The sequence below is a fragment of the Oncorhynchus clarkii genome, chromosome 3 (genome assembly GCF_045791955.1).
Source record: "Oncorhynchus clarkii lewisi isolate Uvic-CL-2024 chromosome 3, UVic_Ocla_1.0, whole genome shotgun sequence".
Lineage (NCBI taxonomy): Eukaryota > Metazoa > Chordata > Actinopteri > Salmoniformes > Salmonidae > Oncorhynchus > Oncorhynchus clarkii.
Window position 1 is genome coordinate 70,605,927 of NC_092149.1, and position 22,269 is coordinate 70,628,195.

The following is a 22,269-nucleotide window of genomic DNA, read 5'->3' on the forward strand; positions in this document are numbered from 1 at the left end:
ATTTGTTGAGTCAATTCAACTGACATTATAAAAAAACTCCATTGCATGAGCCACATCAGTTAGCATCATTTTAATGAACATTCTACATTACCACGGCACTCCAGAATCAGTTGATGGAACATTCCAAAATACCATGGAAATTATTGTATCTTAACACCAGGCAGCCATTGCAAGTGTACCCATGAGTTTACCAATCAATTGCCAGGGTTAGCGCTTCCAAGTCCATTCTATTCATTCTTATTTCTATGAGTTGTCATGTCATTGTGTCTCCAGGGTTCTGAATCAAATCACACTGTTGTTCTCAGAGGATTAGGAACTGGAATACCAAATGGCCATGTTACATCACTCTATCAACCAATCAACCACACTCCTCTCACTGCTGCATTCACAACCGTATTCCACCTCACCATCCAGAACAGTTATTACAATCAAACCAGAAGGGATCAATCATTAAACCCTCAGATCTGCTTTGACTGAGGGATCTCTGTTAAACATTGATCTTAAGGCAGAACACCTTCACAATTCCCTAAACTTTAGTCACTGTATCAGAGACACAATATCAGGCCTCTCAATCATACATGGGTTAACACTGGGCCTGCAGCCATTGAGAGTTAGTAATAGGTTAAACGGCATGATCTATATCATGTCAACATATCTCAGCTGAGTGATAACCATATTTTGCTGGTTATATCATATGGAAGCTGCTTGTATTGAAATGTCCAGTTATTTCCCCACAAGAATTCAGGCAGCCACATTGGATTCAACTATTAAAGTTGAGGATGTATTAGATTGATGTCAGATTCAGTTCATTATGATTCATGTGACAGGTATTGTTTTGTTGTCCCAAATTACAGTTTAGTTCGAAGTTACTGATTGCGAAGATAGCTCCGTTTTGTTGCTTCGTCATAGTCGTCTGGCTGGTTCTGGCGCCCCCTGCTGTCAAGTCAATTTAGAGAACTGGATGAGGTTCCTGTTGATCTCAGCCACGTTTCTGCACCCTGGGGGAGGAAAGACCAACAAAACGTTTGTGTTGCATTGTTATGAGGTTGATGTAATGATAGCTAAGGGTTTTTAATCTCAGACTGGAAAATATATAATTACAGATGTAGAATCTTAATTTGTTGCTAAGAATTTTCTTGCACAGCAGGAAATGCAAATGTGTAGTGTATTTGAGGTTTAAAAAGTCTTCTAAAGATTGTCATTTCCACTTCAAATGTATCAACCCTTACAACAATGTCCATTAATTATAATTCACATAATAATTCACATTTCCTATTGCTGTAGAATTATTTTCCTGTTGTAGCAAACTGGCTCAAATTAATATCCTTCATTTATATGCAAGACGTTTTGTTCCTCACTCACCAGACAGAGCCATTGACAGACGGAACTCATCGTTGAGGATCTGTAGTACCTCCCTCACCCCCTCCTCACCCTGAGTAAACAAACACAGGCAGCAAGACAGTCGTTACTCTCAGTATCTTAACTTAATAGGTTGATGACACACAACGTTAATACTTACTTTATAGGCAAGGCCCCACACGGCTGGCCTCCCGATGAACACACACTTGGCTCCCAGAGCTACGGCCTTCAGCACATCACTACCGGTGCGAATTCCCCCGTCCAGATACACCTCGATACGCCCTTGAACCGTATCCACGATCTCAGATAGGGCATCTATCTGAGAGAGCAGAGGGAGGTAGAGAAGAAAAGCCTACTTAGCCATGACATAAAGGACAGTAAATTTAAGGACTCCTACTGTACAGTAGGAGTCCTCAAATGAACAGCCCTTTAATATCACCATTTCATTAACTAAATATTGTTTGGCTTGCTGATTGTAGAGTGAAATAGAAGGGACATGAGGACGAGGTGGTGTAATTTGTCCCCGTTCTTACTGTGGCGGGCCCCCCGTCCAGCTGGCGTCCGCCATGGTTGGACACGATGATGCCCTGGACGCCGTGCTCCACGGCCAGCTCAGCATCTTCCTTGGTCAGGATGCCCTTGATGATGATGGGAAGGCGGGTGAGAGACTGCAGCCAGTATACGTCCTTCCAGCTGATGGAGGGGTCCAGGGTGTTGGAAGGGATACCATACTCTTCAGAACTCGCAGCCTCCTACAGACATAAAATGCAGTACACAAACATACAGTACAGTAACATATACACACAGAAGGACGCCTCAGGGGAAATGCATTCGTTGGATTTATTCAATCATTCAAAAGCAGCTACTGTCTCTACTATGCGCACTATGGGCTAGTTTCCTGGACACAGATTAAGCCTAGTCCTGGACTAAAAAGGACTAAATGTTCAATAGAGATTCTTCATTGAAAGTACTTCTTAATCCAAAATTATGATTAATCTTTGTCCGAGAAATGGTCCCAATATGATTTTACGGTTAAATCATTACTGTTAAAAATATTTAATCTAGAAAAGAAAGCAAAAAATATGTTTATTTTACCATTACCTGGATGACCCCGTCAAAGTTTTTGACCTTGAGGTGCGGCGGGAGCTTGAACTGGTTGCGTATATCGTTGCGCCGCTTCCCAGTGTAGGGCACGTCGACGGTGAGGACCAAGGCTTTGTAGCCCAGGGCTTCCACACGGTGAACGATTGACTCAGACAGCTTCCTGTCCCGGTACACATAGAGCTGGAACCAACGGTAGCCGTTAGGCGCTGCAGCCACGATCTCCTCCACAGAGCAGGTGGAGTAGGTACTGGTGATGTAACAGGTGTTCACTGCCTCCGTACCTGAGGAAAGAGAGAGAGAGAGCTTTTGAGTTGATCACCCCTAGGATACACTGACAACAAAGCTATTGCTCTGCAGCGCTCAACCTCTACAGCTGTTAAACCCCTCCTAGTCCTCACCCCTAGCAGTGGCCATCTCTCCCTCATGCCAGGCCAGGCAGTGGAAGGCAGTGGGGGCGATGCCTACAGGGAAGCTGATCTCTGTGCCCTGCACCGTGGTCCTGGTGTCACTCACCGACACATCTCGTAGAATCCGTGGTCGCAGACGGATCCTGGGACAGAGACAAATGTATTATTTTGAGTCACATTGTTACCAGATCTTCCTAGCACTCCAGTTTGACGTGTGGTGTTGAGTGGTTTTTGTGACATTGAATTGTATGTCTTGTAGTTTACAGGACAGGGAGAAGCACCTACCGTTTGTAGGCCAGCAGATTGTCGTCCCTGGTGCAGCACTCGTCTGCTCCGGCTGCGTAGTAGTCCCAGGTTGCCTTGGAGAGGTGCTCTTTGGCATACTCCTCAAAATCTGTGAGACATACCATAGCCATCTCAGCACAGCGGATCCCCTCTCTGTGGGATATATGATCACTGTCAGGGACAGCAGATGTAAAGCAATGTTGTCAATTACACTATCAGGTAAGCCTGTCTTAAAAGCAGAACTGGAGAAATTGTTATGGCATTGGAGATTTAACACAGTAAAATCACTGTACATTGTTGTGCAATTGAAACACATCATAACTGCAAACAGCTTCTGGTGCATATTTCACAAGAATACAGTGTGGAAATGTTTTTGGCTCAACAGCGAGTCTTTTGCGCTGCTGGGATGGTGAATTAAACTAAGCTACACAGCATTACACACTGCTGTAAGGGATTTCCTCCTCTTCTTCTGAAGAGGAGAGGCGAAAAGGATCGGAGGACCAATATGCGGCATGGTAAGTGTCCATGGTTCTTCTAATACAAAAATGTACACATGAACTGAATACAAACACAATGAACGAAACCCAAAACAGTACCGTGTGGTGAAAAACACAGACACGGAAACAAACACCTACAAACAGTGAAACCCAGGCTACCTAAGTATGATTCTCAGAGACAACTAATGACACCTGCCTCTGATTGAGAACCAAACTAGGCCGAAACATAGAAATACCCAAATCATAGAAAAACAAACAAACTCGCCCTGACCATACTAAATAATGACAAAACAAAGGAAAAAAAGGTCAGAACATGACAGTACCCCCCCCCCCCCAAAGTTGCGGACTCCGGCCGCAAAACCTTAACCTATAGGGGAGGGTCTGGGTGGGTGTCTGTCCGGTGGCGGCTTGGCGCGGGCCCCACTTAACCATCGTCTTAGTCCGCCTTATTGTCCGCCTCCGTGACTTTCTAACCATGGCAACCCTTCTCAATGACCCCTCTGGGCTGAGGGGCAGCTCTGGCGCCTCTGGGCTGAGGGGCAGCTCTGGCGCCTCTGGGCTGAGGGGCAGCTCTGGCGCCTCTGGGCTGAGGGGCAGGCGGGAGACGGCGGGAGACGCCGGGGACAGGCGGGAGACGCCGGGGACAGGCGGGACCACCTGTAGGGAGGAGACAGAGACAGCCTGGTGCGTGGGGCTGCCACAGGACCCACCAGGCTGGAGAGACCTCCAGGAGGCCTGGTGTTAGGAGGCACCTGAAGGACCGGGCTGTGGGGGAGCACTGGAGCTCTAGTGCGCAGCCTTGGCACCACTCCCCCAGGATGGATCACTACTCTAGCCCGGACCCTCCAGAGTGCAGGCACAGGTTGAACCTGGCTGTGGGTAAGCATGGGAGATCTAGTGCTTACTACGCGCACCTCTCCCTTAAGCTCCACTCCCACATTTGCCCGGCACGAGCGGAGCGCAAGCATAGGACGCACTGCACCCTCCCAGCGCCCCGGAGACACAGCACGCAGAGCCGGCGCAGGATACCCTGGCCCGAAACGGCGTACCGGCGACCAGACACGCTGAGCAGGTACCATACGTCCTGGCTGGATGCCCACACTCGCATGACACTCTCGGGGGGCTGCCCTATAGCGCACCGGGCTATGGGCACGTACGCTTAACCGCATAACACGGTGCCTGACCAGTAACGCGCTGCTTATAATAAGCACGAGGACTGAGCTCAGGTCTGCTACCTGGCTTAGCCCCACACCTCGTGTGCCCCTCCCAATTTTTTGGGGGGGCTGCCTCTCGTACCTGTCGCACTGCCGTGCTGCCTCATATCGCCGCCGCTCAGCTTTCGCTGCCTCCAGCTCTGCTTTGGGGCGGCGATATTCCCCAGCCTGTGCCCAGGGTCCCTCTCCGTTCAATATCTCCTCCCATGTCCAGGAGTCCTGTGATGCTGGCCGCTGTTGTTGCTGCTGCTGTCGTCGCTGTCTTTTACCACGCCGCTTGGTCCTTGGTTGGTGGGTGTTTCTGTAAGGGATTTCCTCCTCTTCTTCTGAAGAGGAGAGGCGAAAAGGATCGGAGGACCAATATGCGGCGTGGTAAGTGTCCATGGTTCTTCTAATACGAAAATGTACACATGAACAACTGAATACAAACACAATGAACGAAACCCAAAACAGTACCGTGTGGTGAAAAACACGAAAACAAACACACAGTGAAACCCAGGCTACCTAAGTATGATTCTCAATCAGAGACAACTAATGACACCTGCCTCTGAATGAGAACCATACTAGGCCGAAACATAGAAATACCCAAATCATAGAAAAACAAACATAGACTGCCCACCCCAACTCGCCCTGACCATACTAAATAATGACAAAACAAAGGAAAAAAAGGTCAGAACGTGACAACTGCATTGGAAATACAGCTGGGCTTGGATCTGTACGCACAGAGATGACCTCAAATAACCTAAAGTTAATTAAGGACACAATACAAAACTAGCCAACTTGTCAACACCCATGTTTATTGTAAATATTCCTAGTGGACTAGTACAATACTAAGCAATTATCACAACAGAGAAATAAATCTACACAATCAAAATGCCAGAAAACATAACAGTGCAGTCATATTCATCTTTTTCCATTTCTAAAAAATAATTACAGCAGCCTATGAATCTCATTGTCTTCATTTGAGTAGTTGAACTATTATAGACCCCCCCCAGAGGAAGTTGACGCCACTACTTCTTCTTCTTCTATGATATCATGGTGGTCCGCAAACAAACGTTTAAGGTGCATGCCGCCACCTACTTTGCTGGAGTGTGCAATCAATCATGGTTTGCTTAATTCTGTACTACTAAGAAAATAACATTAAATGACCAAATAAATCCCTACTAACTTCTACCATTTCAACAGTAACATATGCTATCCCCAATAACTATTTTGTCATATCCACTATAACCTTCAACCTGGCATTTGTGCTTTCCACAAACCGAGTCATGTTGATAACCTTACCAATGAAAACTATGTTCACTATCAAAGTGTCAAAGTGACACAGCCCATTCATTCCACCAATCTGTTTTACAGACTCTGCATATGATACATCATGAATGATTATATATCTCTGAGCCTCTCTCTGCACCTGGCATCCACCAAATGCTGCAATTACAACACTTGGCATATTGCTTCCACATTCACCGTAATCATGTTCCTCTCCACCTGTGGCACATCTCTTCTTTCCTTTACACTGAACTGCTACATGACCCATGCTTTGGCATTTAAACACTGCCATGGGGATGGGACAAATTCTCTGACATTGAAACTATCTGTACTTTTCCAGGTAAAATCTTTTCAAACCTCAGCAGCACTGGTAAGCTTTCACTTCGTTGACTTTCTTTTCTACGGATCAACCCTTTGGCCTCTATCACTCTTCCTCCCTTAACATGTTCTTTAATATCATCTATGGACATAGATATTGGGACCCCAGTGATGACTCTCCTCAACCTAGAGTAAGCACAAGGGACATGGCTTTTAATCTTCTTCCAAATAAGCTTTTCCATTTGCAGAATCTTCCCTTGCCGAGCCTGGCTACCACAAAATATTAACAATGTACCTTTTCCAATGAACCGGGCTAGTTTGACTTCACCTATCTCTTTCTCTACGGCATTGGATAGGATAGGGTGTATGCCAGTATTTCAATGTAATGTCCTGTCCTAGAGAGGAAATGTATGTTTAGGTTTCATCTCCGAAGAATGACGAAGGCTACTTATACATATTCACAAATTAGGTGTTGGAATTTTCATGTGGATTTGATAAACATCAACAAATAGGGCACTGACAGCTGTCAGTGTAGCTAGCTAGCATACTAACCGAATATAGCTGATTATACATATAATTGGTTATATCGTTATTTCCCATAGGGCGGCGCACAATTGACCTGGCGCCGTCCGGGTTTGGCTGGGGTAGGCCGTTATTGTAAATAAGAATGACATGCCTAGTTAAATAAAGGTTCAATAAAAACATTAATACAAAATAAATGTCTTACTTCCCATTCTCTTTGCTGATGATACCAATTTGATTTTATCACACAAGAATTTTGATTCACTAATTAATGAAGCCAACTCAGGCATGACCAAATTTCTGAATGGTTTCAGATAAACAAATTATCTTGAAATGTTAAAAAAAAATCTAACTTTATTGTTTTCAATAGTTAGAACAAAAAATATTGTAAAAAAAAAAAAAAGCCAGAATCCCAAATGGTAGGACTGATATGGATCAAGTCACATCCACTAGATTACTCATATTTCTTATTGATGACCAGTTGTCCTGGAAAGATCATATTCAGTTGGTCTGCAGCGAAGTGATGAAATCTGTTGGTGTCATCAGGAAGATTAGGGGTTTGGTTCATCAGTCTTGCTTCCTTACTCTTTACTATAGCTTAATTTACCCATATCTCATTTACTGTTATATTGTCTGGGCCAGTAAATATTTCTCCTACATACAAAAATTACTCACCATACGAAATAAATTTGCAAGACTAGCCACCTCCTCTTATTACCTGGCTCTATCTGCACCTTTGTTTAAGAAACTTGAAATATTGTCTATATACGACATCAATGTACGCCAATTGTGCATTTTCATCTACAAATACTCATGCCTCAAAAACAGTTCACCTAAACCCTTCTATGGATTCTTCCAGGTTCATTTTGAAATCCATCTATATAACGCAAGCCGCTGCGATAACCTTCACCTTCCTCTCTGTCGCACCTCACGTAGTCAATTCTCTATCAGATACAGAGGTACCATACTCTGGAATTCTTATCTTCACATTGCCAAAATTCCCTCAATAACGAAGACTGGGGGTCAGCCTGATGAACCAAACTACTCAGTAATCTCCTCCATATAGCCCAACTCTCACACACTCACACCCCCCCCACACACACACATACACACACACACACATAAAAAAAAACATATGCTGTTTTTTTGTGATTGCTGATCAGTTTATTTGTACATTTATGATTGGTGGGTTCTGTTATCTGTTTTATCTTTGTACTTATCTATTGTATATTGTTTTGTGGTTTTTATATAATCCTTTGGACTTCCAAACCCACCTGCACACCGTTTTTTATTGATTTGTTTTAAACCACTGGTCTATCTTTGTCTTTGCCATCTATTGCTATTTTAAGTTTTGGCATTCTCCATAAATTGCATCCGTGAATCTGTGATTGAAAGAGTTAAAAAGAACAAGATGAAACTCTGGTCATATTGATAACTATTGAAAGATTTGTGTTTTTCTACATTATAAAGGACATGGTGCAACCTTTGGTAGGTAGGCTGCAGTAAAGCATTTTATACTTAGTAGACACTTTTATCCAGAGCAACTTATAATTGTGAGTGCATACATCTTTGTACTGGTCCCTGTGGGAATTGAACCCACACCCCTGGCGTTGCAAGCACCATGCTCTACTAACTGAGCAACACGGAACCAAGAAAGCCCATGCTCAGGGTTCTTACAGGGGAAGTTAAATGATAGACTACAATGACTTTGCTCATGATCATGCACGCCACAAATGACATGTTCAGTAATTACAGTGCTTTCAGAAAGTATTCACACCCCTTGACTTTTTCTACATTTTGTTGTGTTACAACAGCCTGAATTTAAAATAGATTAAATTTAGATTTTGTTGGTCACTGGCTTACACACGATATCCCACATTGTCAAAGTGGAATTATGTTTTTCAAAAAGTTTACAAATCAATTAAAAATGAAAAGCTGAAATGTATTGCGTCAGTAAGTATTCAAACCTATTGTTATGGGAAATCTAATTAAGTTCAGGAGTAGAAATGTGCTTAACAAGTCACATAATAAGTTGCATGGACTCACTCCGTGTGCAGTAATAGTGTTTAATAAGTAATAGTGATTTTTGAATGACTACCTCATCTCTGTACCCCACACATACAATTATATGTAAGGTCCCTCAGTCAAGCAGTGCATTTCAAACACATATTCATCCACAATGACCGGAGGGGGTTTCCAATGCCTCGCAAAGAAGGGCATGTATTGGTAGATGGGTAAAAAAAAGCAGACATTGAATATTCCTTTGAGCATGGTGAAGTTATTCATTACACTTTGGATGGTAATATCAATAGATCCAGTCGCTACAAAGATACAGGCGTCCTTCCTAACTCAGTTGCTGGAGAGGAAGAAAACCGATCAGGGATTTTACCATGAGGCCAATGTAGACTTTAAAACAGTTACAGAGTTTAGTGGCTGTGATAGGAGAAAACTGAGGATGGATCAACAACATTTGAGTTACTCTACAATACTAATCTAATTGACAGAGTGAAAAGAAGGAAGCCTGTACATAATACAAATATTCCCAAACATGCATCCTGTTTGCAACAAGGCACTAAAGTAATGCTGCAAAAAATGCGGCAAAGCAATTAATTTTTGTCCTGAATACAGTGTTATGTTTGGGGAACACTCCATATTTTCAAGCATAATGGTGGCTTCATCATGTTATGGGTATGCTTGTAATTGTTAAGGACTGGGGAGTTTTTCAGGATAAAAAAGAAACAGAAGGCAGCTAAGCACAGACAAAATCCTAGAGGAAAACCTGATTCAGTCTGCTTTCCACCAGAGACTGGAAGATTAATTCACCTTTCAGCAGGACAATACCCTAAAACACTTGGCAAAATCTACACTGCGGTTGCTTACCAAGAAGACAGTGAATGTTCCTGAGTGGCCATTTTTTGCAAAAATGTCTAAAAACATGTTTTCACTTTGTCATTATGGGCTATTGTGTGTTTTTAAAAAATCTATTTTTAATTCAGGCTGTAAGACAACAAATAGAATAAGTCAAGGGGTATGACTACTTTCTGAAGGCACTATATACTGTAAGTGTCACGTTCTGACCATAGTTCTGTTATTTTATTCTTTGTTTTAGTATGGTCAGGGCGTGAGTTGGGGTGGGCAGTCTATGTTTGTTTTTCTATGTTGGTTTTATGTTCGGCTTAGTATGGTTCTCAATCAGAGGCAGGTGTCGTTAGTTGTCTCTGATTGAGAATCATACTTAGGTAGCCTGGGTTTCACTTTTGGTTTGTGGGTGTTTGTTTTCTGTGTGAGTGTTTGGTCCACACAGTACTGTTTCGGTTTTGTATAATTCACGTTTATTGTTTTGTATTTCAGTGTTCAGTTCGTTTCATTAAAGATTACATCATGAACACTTACCACGCTGCGCTTTGGTCCGATCCTTACTCCTTCTCAGACGAAGAGGAGGAAATCCGTTACAGAAACGCCCACCACAAGAGGACCAAGCAGCGTGGTAGCGGGCAGCAGCAGCGGCCGAAAACACAAGACTCCTGGACTTGGGAGGAGATTTTGGACGGCAAAGGACCCTGGGCACAAGCAGGGGAATATCGCCGCCCTAAAGCAGAGCTGGAGGCAGCGAAAGCGGAGAGGCGCCGGAATGAGGAGGCAGCACGGCAGCGCGGCTGGAAGCCCGAGAGGCAGCCCCAAAAATGTCTTGGGGGTGGCACACAGGGAGTGTGGCGAAGCCAGGTAGGAGACCTGCACCAACTTCCCTTGCTTACCGGAGAGTGAGAGGGACCGGGCAGGCACCGTGTTATGCAGTGGAGCGCACGGTGTCCCCGGTGCGTGTGCATAGCCCGGTGCGGTACATTCCAGCTCCTCGTATCGGCCGGGCTAGAGTGGGCATTGAGCTCGGTGCCATGAAGCCGGCTCTACGCATCTGTGCTTCTCCTCAGGCCGGCGTACATGGCACCAGCCTTACGCATGGTTTCCCCGGTTCGCCAGCACAGCCCAGTGCGGGCTATTCCACCTCGTCGCACTGGCCTGGCTACGGGGAGCATTCAACCAGGTAAGGTTGGGCAGGCTCGGTGCTCAAGAGCTCCAGTGCGCCTGCACGGTCCGGTCTATCCGGTGCCACCTCCACGCACCAGCCCTCCGGTGGCAGCCCCCTGCGCCAGGCTGTCTCTTCGTCTTCTCCCTACAGGTGCTCCCGCCTGTCCAGCGTTGCCGGAGTCTCCCGCTTGTCCGGCGCTGCCGGAGTTTGCTGCCGGAGTCTCCCGCCTGTCCGGCGCCGCCAGGGCCTTCCTCTTGCCCGGCGCCGCCAGAGTCTCCCGTCTGTCCTGAGCCGCCAGAGTCTCCCGTCTGTCCTGAGCCGCCAGAGTCTCCCGTCTGTCCTGAGCCGCCAGAGTCTCCCGTCTGTCCTGAGCCGCCAGAGTCTCCCGTCTGTCCTGAGCCGCCAGAGTCTCTCGTCTGTCCTGAGCCGCCAGAGTCTCCCGTCTGTCCTGAGCCGCCAGAGTCTCCCGTCTGTCCTGAGCCGCCAGAGTCTCCCGTCTGTCCTGAGCCGCCAAAGTCTCCCGTCTGTCCTTAGCCGCCAGAGTCCTCCGTCTGTCCTGAGCCGCCAGCCAGGAGCCGCCAGGAGCCGCCAGCCAGCCAGGAGCCGCCAGGAACCGCCAGCCAGCCAGGAGCCGCCAGCCAGGAGCCGCCAGAGCCGTCAGTCAGCCAGGCGATGCCGGAATCGCCCTTCACTCCGGAGCTGCCGGAGTCTCCCGCCTGTCCGGTGCTGCCGGAGTCTACCGTCCATTCGGGACCCGTGGCGAGGGTCCCCAGTCCGAGGTCGGCGGCGAGGGTCGCCGCTCAGAAGAGGCCACAGGGGCGGTTGAGGAGGCGGACAAAAACTATGGTGAAGTGGGGTCCACGTCACGCGCCAGAGCCGCCACCGAGGACAGACGCCCACCCAGACCCTCCCCTATAGGTTCAAGTTTTGCGGCCGGAATCCGCACCTTTGGGGGGGGGGGTGTACTGTCAAGTTCTGACCCTAGTTCTGTTATTTTATTCTTTGTTTTAGTATGGTCAGGGCGTGAGTTGGGGTGGGCAGTCTGTTTGTTTTTCTATGTTGGTTTTTGTGTTCGGCCTAGTATGGTTCTCAATCAGAGGCAGGTGTCGTTAGTTGTCTCTACTTGATAATCATACTTAGGTAGCCTGGGTTTCACTTTTGGTTTGTGGGTGTTTGTTTTCCGTGTGAGTGTTTGGTCCACACGGTACTGTTTCGGTTTTGTATATTTCACGTTTATTGTTTTGTATTTCAGTGTTCAGTTCGTTTCATTAAAGATTACATCATGAACACTTACCACGCTGCGCTTTGGTCCGATCCTTACTCATCCTCTGACGAAGAGGAGGAAATCTGTTACAGTAAGTTTCTGGAATTTTCTTTCAAGGGTGCCATTTCACCCTTTACACACTTGTCGTTTCTAGCTGTTACACCAATCAAAGCAGGGGAGTGAATAGTGAAGCAAAACTTTAGTGGTCAAAACCTTTCATCTTGGGGTGACGGCGGGATCATTACACCCAATTATACCATTTATAAAATGTTCACATATATATATATATATATATATATATATATATATATATATATTTATTTACACTGAACAAAAATATAAATGCAACATGTAAAGTGTTGGTCCCATGTTTCATGAGCTGAAATAAAAGATCCACGAAATGTTCCATGCACATAAAAGCTTTTTCTCAAAAATGTTGTGCACAAATTTGTTTACATCCCTGTTAGTGAGCATTTCTCCTTTGCCAAGATAATCCATCCACCTGACAGGTGTGGCATATCAAGAAATTGATTAAACAGCATGATCATTACCTTGTGCTGGGGACAGTGTAAGGCCACACTGAAATGTTCAGTTTTGTCACACAACACAATGTCACAGATGTATCAAGTTTTGAGGGTGTGTGCAATTGGCATGCTGACTGCAGGAATGTCCCCCAGAGCTGTTGCCAGAGAATTGAATGTTAGTTTCCCTAACATAAGCGGCCTCCATCGTTGTTTGAGAGAATTTGACCTCATGTACAACCAGGCCTCACATCCACAGACCACTTGTATGGCATCATGTGGGCGAGTGGTTTGCTGATGTCAACGTTGCGAACAGAGTGCCCATGGTGGCGGTGGGATTATGGTATGGGCAGGCATAAGCTACAGACAACAAACAAGATTGCATTTTATTGATAGCAATTTGAATGCACAGAGATACCGTGACGAGATCCTGAGGCCCATTGTCATTCCATTCACCTCATGTTTCAGCATGATAATGCACAGTCTCATGTCGCAAGGATCTGTACACAATTCCTGGAAGCTGAAAATGTCCCAGTTCTTCCATGGCCTGCTTACAAATGTCACCCACTGAGCATGTTTGGGATGTTCTGGATCAGACTATTCTCAATTTAATCTTGTCTTTACTAATATGTAAAATGAGTTTTGATTTAGAATGGCCCCTTATCAAATGGTCAGGAACAGGGGCAGAGGAAGAATCCATGTAATCTGTATGCACTGGAATAGAGAATGAAGGCAGCACGCTTTCCCACCGTCTGGTTTTCAATGATGCCTGGTAGGCTACTTCGGTTTTATAGCAGATCATGTGCTTAATATGAGCAAGCTGACAAATAAATATGAGAACTTATTTAAATCCAAGCATCAACTACTGTGTGAGGAGCATGCTCTGCGCGACAGGTTATATTCCGCCCAAACTGTATACCATGGCCTCTCCAACCCTGTTCCTGCATCTACCCAGTGCTTAATTTGGGAAACCAAGTCAAATCTGTTTTGTTGTGTTAGGCTTGAAAACAACATTCACAATTACCATGTTTAACACTCAGTTTCAACCTGCTGTTGGGCTTCTTTCTTCAAATTGGTCATCACAGTGGGGTGAGTTTTAAAAGTGTGATACTGTTTTGAAGACAAGTGATTGATGTGACTTTTGCTAGCATTTGCATTGACATCAGAGTGGTTAGAGGGACAATAGAGTGCTTGAGTACCAGGCCATTAGGAGCTGATGGTAGTTAGCAAGTTGGGTACGTACTACCAATGCATGTCCAGATTCCAAGCAGGAGATTACTGTGACTCAATGGTCACATAGAATTTTACTGCGGTCTCATGACTGTGGTGTTGACTCATGACTGTGGTGTTGCGTAATACTGTGACTAGAACAGCCCTAGTGCAAAAATACAAGTTTGCACCCACTATTTTAATTTGCTCTATGGCTCAGGCGGCCAAGTGGACACAAGGCTGTTTGACTCATCTCAGTCATGAAGAGGAAGAACTTTGCAGCTGTTTCTGACTAATAAACAACGCCATGCTGGTGGATGGTAGCTCAGTTCTGAAACTAAATGTAGGCTGAAAAGAATTGGGATGTAATAGCATAAGAAAAAACACTGCAATCACATGGATTTGCAGGAAGTGGGCAGGTCAGATTTGTCACTTAAAGTGAAAAAATATCATACTTTGTCTAAAACGATGACTGATTGATTTAAATCGTTGTGCAACAGCATGGGTAAGTTCTGGCCATCCTCTTTCAGTGAGAAAAAGTGGATTTAGACTGGTCTGGACATTTAACAGGCAGTATACATTTTTTTTAAATAAATGTATTCTTCTAGTCATTGACATTTCATGAAATGTCAATCTGCAAAAAAACTCACATCAATAGAGGTGCTCATGTGAGCAAAACAGCGGAAATGCAACACACACAGCAACATGTCAAATGACATTATGAAGGGTCTACTAATATCATTCTGATACAACTAATCACTCTAGTCCTCAGTGACATAGACACACACAAATCCATTCGGAATTGTCTGGTTAACAGAGCAATGCAGCTCAGAGTTAGATCTAATTCCAATTTTGTGATTGTGTGCTTTTGTGTGAGTTAAATAAAACTATCATAGAGATTAACACTGGCAGTGAGTGTGACCCCGCTGTGACCTTTGGAGTTATTGTGCTTACAGAGGCTGGAATTGTGCTGATGGCACAGCAAGCCATAGAGAAGGGAGGGTGGTTGCACATTACATACTACAGCACAGATGGGGACATACATACTAGGCCTACACATAAAACACACAGAATGTGGCAAGTCGCAGCATGGTCAGTAACACACAGCACTACAGTACATGAATAGCAGGGTGGTCAGTGACCTAGACCTAGAGTACATTGCACACAATAACTTGAACGACTACTGTAGTCTACATACCAAATTATCACAGGGTTGTTAGTGACTCCTCAACTGACATAGGTTTATCTTTGAGTTTGCCTGACAGAGATTTATATTGTGCAATTTTATCTGAGTTTACTGTGTGTGACTGTATCTGACAGTCGCTGAGTTCACCTGCTGACCTGAGTAGCCATCCATGGAGAATCACTCACCGATTACAGCTGGTGCTCATTGTCTCTGAATGAACTTCAATACTCCTGGCAGAGTCATAACCTGGAAGAAAATTAAGATACAAATTATTTTTCCCCAGATTGAAAAGCAAAAAATATATAGTCAACCTTCAATAAAACAATGTCAAAAAACACAAATCATAAAAACTCAATGATGCTTTTTGTTGTGCGGTGTGTATAACTGTTGACTGTACATCTCCCATGCTGTGATTGACAACAATGTGATCTATGAACACATGAGGGCAGTGCAATACAGAATAAAGGGATTATAAACAGAGCTGCTCAATCTCTACCTGTATAATATGCCAGGCTATCACACATTCAACGAGAGAACATGACATGTGAAATACCCACTGTTCAGCCATTCAAATGAAAATGGCTGTTGACATAATACTGTATCTCAAGTGGCCTACTGTAAAATGATTTGTGTTGAATTTTGAGGCCTACATTAAAAACCCTTAGATTAGGTGACATCAAAAAACGCTACATTAGTTGTTTAAACAATGATCATACTATTTCCCATCAATTATGTCTTCTATAGAATTTGTAAGATAGACTTGCAGGTAAGGTTCAGATCCGATCAGTTCTAAAGTAATGATTCTCCACAAATATCAGTCAAGTTCGATGAACATGATGTTAAATGAATGTTAACCTGTGTCCTATAGATTGTGAATGATAAATTACCTCCCTCTCTACACCTGTCAATGTTGGTCATTTAGGTGCTCTCAATGGGAGTTCAAAGCACATTGTTATGGTACATTTCTAGAAGAGCAACTGTGTGTATTATAATAAACATCTATGTTAGATAGCATACATATAACAGAAAATAAAATGACAGTTTGAAAGAAAATTCACGGTTTGGTTTACTGTAGATCACATCACATGTAAATGATTATGACTTCAGATGTTTTGATATTTATCAAAGAAAGCAGCTACATATCAGTTTCCAAAGATACAGGAAGTGATGGTGTTACTGAGCAATGCACATCTTGTACATTTAGTTTAGTGTCTTCTTCCCTCTCCCTCTCTCCCTCTCTCTACTATGTTGATAGATGTAGTCCTACAGTAGATGATGTAAAAAGGCCCTGGGGGAAACCACACAGGAGGAATATGTGAGGTGTCTTACCTTGTCCTTTAACCTGTCCTAGTTTGCTCTCCAAGCCTGTCACCTTTCATATGACACAAGTGTGCAGGGCAGGACAGTGTCAGGGGCAGGGCAACTCTAGCTCCACTCCCCCTCCACTCATTCACACACACTGGCTCAATACTAACCTCCCCTGTCAGCAGTATGGGGCCCCTGTTCTCTCTTTGTACATGCCTGATAAAGGGTGGCAGATAGGATAGCATAGCAACCCTTCTCTTCAATTGTATTGATGGGTGTATGGATGGATGGGTGGGTGACTGAATGAGTGAGTGAGAGTGAGTGGGTGAGTGGCCGACAGTCACATTACTTACGAGATAGTGTGCGTGTACATTCATGTGTATCCTGTCCTCCTGGTTACAGTTGAATGACTACCGTTTTTTGGATTCTTGATTCATTATTGTCTTAATCTTTTCATGTGCACAGTACCCTGTTGACTGTAAATCATTACTGTCAAAGTCCTCTGGAAAGGTCCTACAAAGGTTGGCTGTATACCCACACTACACATCTTTTCACTACATAGAAAGGAGGATGGAGTAGAGAGAAAGAGAGCGAGAGAGAAACAGAGTGATTGACACAGAGAGAGAGTAAGAAAATAAGAGTGAATTCAATAAATGTCACAGCGTCTGAACTTGCCACGAACGTAACAAAATTCCCTGAAATGTTGTTCAAGCATTCTAAAACAGCAGCGGGAGTAGTGGTGCTAAATTAGATTTTGTCTCTCTATTTCATTACTACCTTGGAATTCGGTTCATTCTTAGTCAATTTTACCGCTGCAGTAACAGAGCCAGCTCTCTTAAAACAGCTCTTTGCTGAGTGTTTTATTTGTTTATATTTGAAGACTGTGAAGGTGCAGGCCAGGGGCTGGGGGTTGAGACTGGGGTTGGGACTCTAAAGCTTTGGCCAAGTCTCACACGTTGGCGTCCCCTCTGAGGGCCATGGGGAGGTGGCTCTGTTACCTGCTCTAAGTGAAGTGTAAATTGTGTTATTCCACAGCTGGCTCTGATGCCTATCACTGCTTCTATCTCGCTCCCAACTCCTCAGACGCTTTAGGAGAGGAGGGGAGAAAACCTCTTCCACATGTTGTCTCTCCCTCAGGCTTTTGCTCGGCTAGCCCAGAACATGTTTGTTGAATTGTTAAGGTGTTCTCCTGCCCTGGCAAGCATCCTCAACTCTTTCTATACCTCTGTCTAAGTTGCCCTCTTTTTCTCAGTTTGAGAAAAAAATAAAGGACTTTGTAGACTTTGTAGGTTTGTAGTCTCAGGTGTTTGGGTCTCATTGTTTCATTCCACCTTGCATTGAGGCCATAAGGCTGGCTGTTAATTACAGTTCTTAGATCAGGGAAAAGCAGTATGTGACCAGGGACTAGGGGTCAAATGTGTGGCAGATTTCCCACCCAACAGATTGCGTTGTGAACTGGACATGCAGTTGACTAAATTGTGAGGGTAAAAATTGGGAACGAAAGACGGTCAGATTTTAGGCCAATAAAAGTTCTTAAACGTTTTACTCTGATAAAAAAGAAAATAAATTGGAGACCTGTTCTAAGAATGCAGCAATCAAAATAAACACATTATACAGAAATCCACAATGCAGTGACAGCAGGTGTAAGCCCCATCTGTTACACAGGCACAGATATACAGTAGTTGTTTCTCTGCTTCTCTACTGTACAGTGAACAGTAGAGTGAAAAAGCCCTAAAGTGAACACATGAGTTGCTGTAAATGTCATGTACTGGATGAATGATGGATGTCTCCAGTGTTTAATGCCTGGGAGAGACAGGGAGCATAACTCACAGTTTAACTGACAATGAGCCGTCATGATTCATCTATACTCTGTATTCTCACTCCTCTCATCTACAGTATCTGCATGGAATACTTTCCAGCCAGCACATTTGGTTCCTTGGAAGCTGTAGGAATGTAGGTTTTTGGTTTCCAATTGGTTCCGGGAACGAAGCCATACATTTCCCGACTGGTAAAACTGATAGTTTTAACGTTCTGAGAACAGAAGTGAAAATTTAACATTAATCTATTGCTTGCAGGGAGGTTCTGAGAATGTTTTACTATGGTTCCTGAAAGTTTTCCAGGGAGGTTTTGTTAACACTATTTGGAGTAAAAAAATAAAAAGAAACTTTCACTGAATGTTTCAATTTGACTTTTCATAACACTGCTAGCTTATTTTGGGTATACTTTATTGAACTCCAAGGACACATGACAATTCACATGAAATAGGACACATTCAATTAATTTCCTTAGGCATTAATTATGCAAACTAGGGCTGACCCCAATTAGTCGACTGGTCAATTGTTTGGTTGTTAGGCTGTTGTTCGATTGTTTTAGTCGAGCAGTAATACATATATACAGTATATATTTGCACCCATCGCAGTGAACTAATCCATTGTGGAGGCCTAGACTAAAAGCCAATTTATGCTTGATCCGAAAATGTGGTCGGAGGCTCCATATGGAGGGTGTGATGCGATTGCAGAGCCTCCAGAGGCATGCAGAGGCCAAATCAAGTTCCATACGGCTTCGCCATGCGCCTCCAAATTTTGTAACAATCTGCTCCGCATTGACATGATTGGTTGACGGAAGAAAACACAAACTCACTTCTTTGACAACAGCTCAGCACTGCTCCGCGAAGCGCAAGAAGTATGAATACCCTGACTTCTGCTGAGGCCGTATCACCGTAAATGCTGCACGGCCAATGCAGACGATGCGTCCAGATGCACAGTGCCGTCAGTAGAGGATGCCTGGTCATTCTTTAAAAGTGCCTTCCTCACCATCTTAAATAAGCATTCCCCTTTCAAAAAATGTAGAACCAGGAACAGATATAGCCTTTGGTTCTCTCCAGACCTGACTTTTCCTTGACCAGCACAAAAACATCCTGTGGCGTTCTGCATTAGCATCGAATAGCCCCCATGATATGCAACTTTTCAGGGAAGTTAGGAACCAATATACACAGGCAGTTAGGAAAGCTAAGGCTAGCTGTTTCAAGCAGAAATTTGCATCCTGTATCACAAACTCCAAAAAGTTCTGGGACACTGTAAAGTCCATGGGGAATAAGAGCACCTCCTCCTAGCTGCCCACTGCACTGAGGCTAGGAAAAACTGTCACCACCAATAAATCCACAATAATTAAGAATTTCAATAAGCATTTTTCTACGGCTGGCCATGCTTTCCGGCTGGCCATGCCACCCCTACCCCGGTCAACAGCCCTGCACTCCCCAGAGCAACTCGCCCAAGCCTCCCCCATTTCTCCTTCACCCAAATCCAGAAAGTTGATTCTCTGAAAGAGCTGCACAAATCTGTACCCCTACAAATCAGCCGGGCTAGACAATCTGGACCCTCTCTTTTTAAAATTATCTGCCGAAATTGTTGCCAATTGTTGCCAAACCCTATTACTAGCCTGTTCAACCTCTCTTTCATATCGTCTGAGATTCCCAAAGATTAGAAAGCTGCCGCGGTCATCCCCCTCTTCAAAGGGGGAGACACTCTAGACCCTAACTGCTACAGACCTACAGTGGGGAGAACAAGTATTTGATACACTGCCGATTTTGCAGGTTTTCCTACTTACAAAGCATGTAGAGGTCTGTAATTTTTATCATAGGTACACTTCAACTGTGAGAGACGGAATCTAAAATCCAGAAAATCACATTGTATGATTTTTAAGTAATTAATTTGCATTTTACTGCATTACATAAGTATTTGATCACCTACCAACCAGTAAGAATTCCGGCCCTCCTGTTCTCCACTCATTACCTGTATTAACTGCACCTGTTTGAACTCGTTACCTGCATAAAAGACACCTGTCCACACACTCAATCAAACAGACTACAACCTCTCCACAATAGCCAAGAGAAGAGAGCTGTGTAAGGACATCAGGGATAAAATTGTAGACCTGCACAAGGCTGGGATGGGCTACAGGACAATAAGCAAGCAGCTTGGTGAGAAGGCAACAACTGTTGGCGCAATTATTAGAAAATGGAAGAAGTTCAAGATGACGGTCAATCACCCTCGGTCTGGGGCTCCGTGCAAGTTCTCACCTCGTGGGGCATCAATGATCATGAGGAAGGTGAGGGATCAGCCCAGAACTATGTGGCAGGACCTGGTCAATGACCTGAAGAGAGCTGGGACCACAGTCTCAAAGAAAACCATTAGTAACACACTACGCCGTCATGGATTAAAATACTGCAGCGCACGCAAGGTCACCCTGCTCAAGCCAGTGCATGTCCAGGCCCATCTGAAGTTTGCCAATGACCATCTGGATGATCCAGAGGAGGAATGGGAGAAGGTCATGTGGTCTGATGAGACAAAAATATAGTTTTTTGGTCTAAACTCCACTCGCCGTGTTTGGAGGAAGAAGAAGGATGAGTACAACCCCAAGAACACCATCCCAACCGTGAAGCATGGAGGTGGAAACATCATTCTTTGGGGATGCTTTTCTGCAAAGGGGACAGGACGACTGCACCGTATTGAGGGGAGGATGGATGGGGTCATGTATCGCGAGATCTTGGCCTACAACCTCCTTCCCTCAGTAAGAGCATTGAAGATGGGTCTTCCAGCATGACAACGACCCGAAACACACAGCCAGGACAACTAAGGAGTGGCTCCGTAAGAAGCATCTCAAGGTCCTGGAGTGGCCCAGCCAGTCTCCAGACCTGAACCCAATAGAAAATCTTTGGAGGGAGCTGAAAGTCCATATTGCCCAGCGACAGCCCCGAAACCTGAAGGATCTGGAGGTCTATATGGAGGAGTGGGCCAAAATCCCTGCTGCAGTGTGTGCAAACCTGGTCAAGAACTACAGGAAACGTATGATCTCTCTAATTGCAAACAAAGGTTTCTGTACCAAATATTAAGTTCTTATTTTCTGATGTATCAAATGCTTATGTCATGCAATAAAATGCAAATTAATTACTTAAAAATCATACGTGATTTTCTGGATTTTTTTATTTTTTTATTTTTTAGATTCTGTCTCTCACAGTTGAAGTGTACCAATGATAAAAATGACAGACCTCTACATGCTTTGTAAGTAGGAAAATCTGCAAAATCGGCAGTGTATCAAATACTTGTTTTCCCCACTGTATATCTATTCTACCCTGCCTTTCTAAAGTCATCGAAAGCCAAGTTAATAAACAGATTTACCGACCATTTCGAATCCCACCGTACCTTCTTTTCCGAGCTGGTCATGGGTGCACCTCAGCCACGCTCAAGGTCCTAAACGATATCATAACCGCCATCGATAAGAGACATTACTGTGCAGCCGTATTCATCGACCTGGCCAAGGCTTTCGACTTTGTCAATCACCACATCCTTATTGGCAGACTCAACAGCCGTGGTTTCTCAAATGACTGCCTCACCTGGTTCACCAATTACTTCTCTGATAGAGTTCCGTGTGTCAAATCAGAGGGCCTGTTGTCCGGACCTCTGGCAGTCTCAATGGGGGTGCCACAGGGTTCAATTCTCGGGCCGACTCTCTTCTCTGTATACATCAATGATGTCACTCTTGCTGCTGGTGATTCTCTGATCCACCTCTACGCAGACGACACCATTCTGTATACTTCTGGCCCTTATTTGGACACTGTTAACTAACCTCCAGACGAGCTTCAATGCCATACAACTCTCCTTCCGGGCCCCTTCCAGGCTTCTGGGCCTCCAACTGCCCTTAAATGCAAGTAGAGATAAATGCATGCTCTTCAACCGATCACTGCACGCACCTGCCCGCCCATCCAATATCACTACTCTGAACGGTT

The 22,269-nt window shown here is 44.4% G+C and overlaps 1 protein-coding gene and 1 non-coding gene across 4 annotated transcripts; both read right to left on the minus strand.

Moving 5' to 3' along the window:
- Window positions 1-41: 41 nt before the first annotated feature.
- On the minus strand, window positions 42-16,583 carry LOC139403578 (2-Hydroxyacid oxidase 2-like). Of its 3 annotated transcripts, none has more exons than XM_071146968.1 (9): window positions 16,512-16,583; window positions 15,368-15,428; window positions 3,156-3,308; window positions 2,862-3,013; window positions 2,455-2,744; window positions 1,893-2,111; window positions 1,520-1,678; window positions 1,363-1,432; window positions 42-998 (listed from the first exon to the last, which is right to left on the minus strand). In XM_071146968.1, exons 2-9 carry the CDS (start codon window positions 15,385-15,387, stop codon window positions 940-942), a joined length of 1,122 nt encoding a protein of 373 aa, XP_071003069.1. In that variant the 5' UTR covers window positions 15,388-15,428; window positions 16,512-16,583; the 3' UTR covers window positions 42-939. The 3 variants fall into 3 exon arrangements, with proteins under 3 accessions (XP_071003069.1, XP_071003068.1, XP_071003067.1); XM_071146967.1 differs by having other exon boundaries at window positions 2,461-2,744; window positions 3,156-3,326; XM_071146966.1 differs by having other exon boundaries at window positions 3,156-3,326.
- trnaa-ugc (transfer RNA alanine (anticodon UGC)) lies at window positions 8,551-8,625 on the minus strand. Its single transcript has one exon. It is a non-coding gene; the product is annotated as a tRNA-Ala (tRNA).
- Window positions 16,584-22,269: the final 5,686 nt, after the last annotated feature.

Coding starts and splice junctions, on each gene's coding strand:
- LOC139403578 (XM_071146966.1), bottom strand. CDS start 15,387: ATGAGCACCAGCTGTAATCG. Junction 3,327..15,367: donor ATGAGCACCAGCTGTAATCG/GTGAGTGATTCT, acceptor TGTCCCTGACAG/TGATCATATATCCCACAGAG. Junction 1,679..1,892: donor TGGACGGGGGGCCCGCCACA/GTAAGAACGGGG, acceptor CTGCTCTCTCAG/ATAGATGCCCTATCTGAGAT.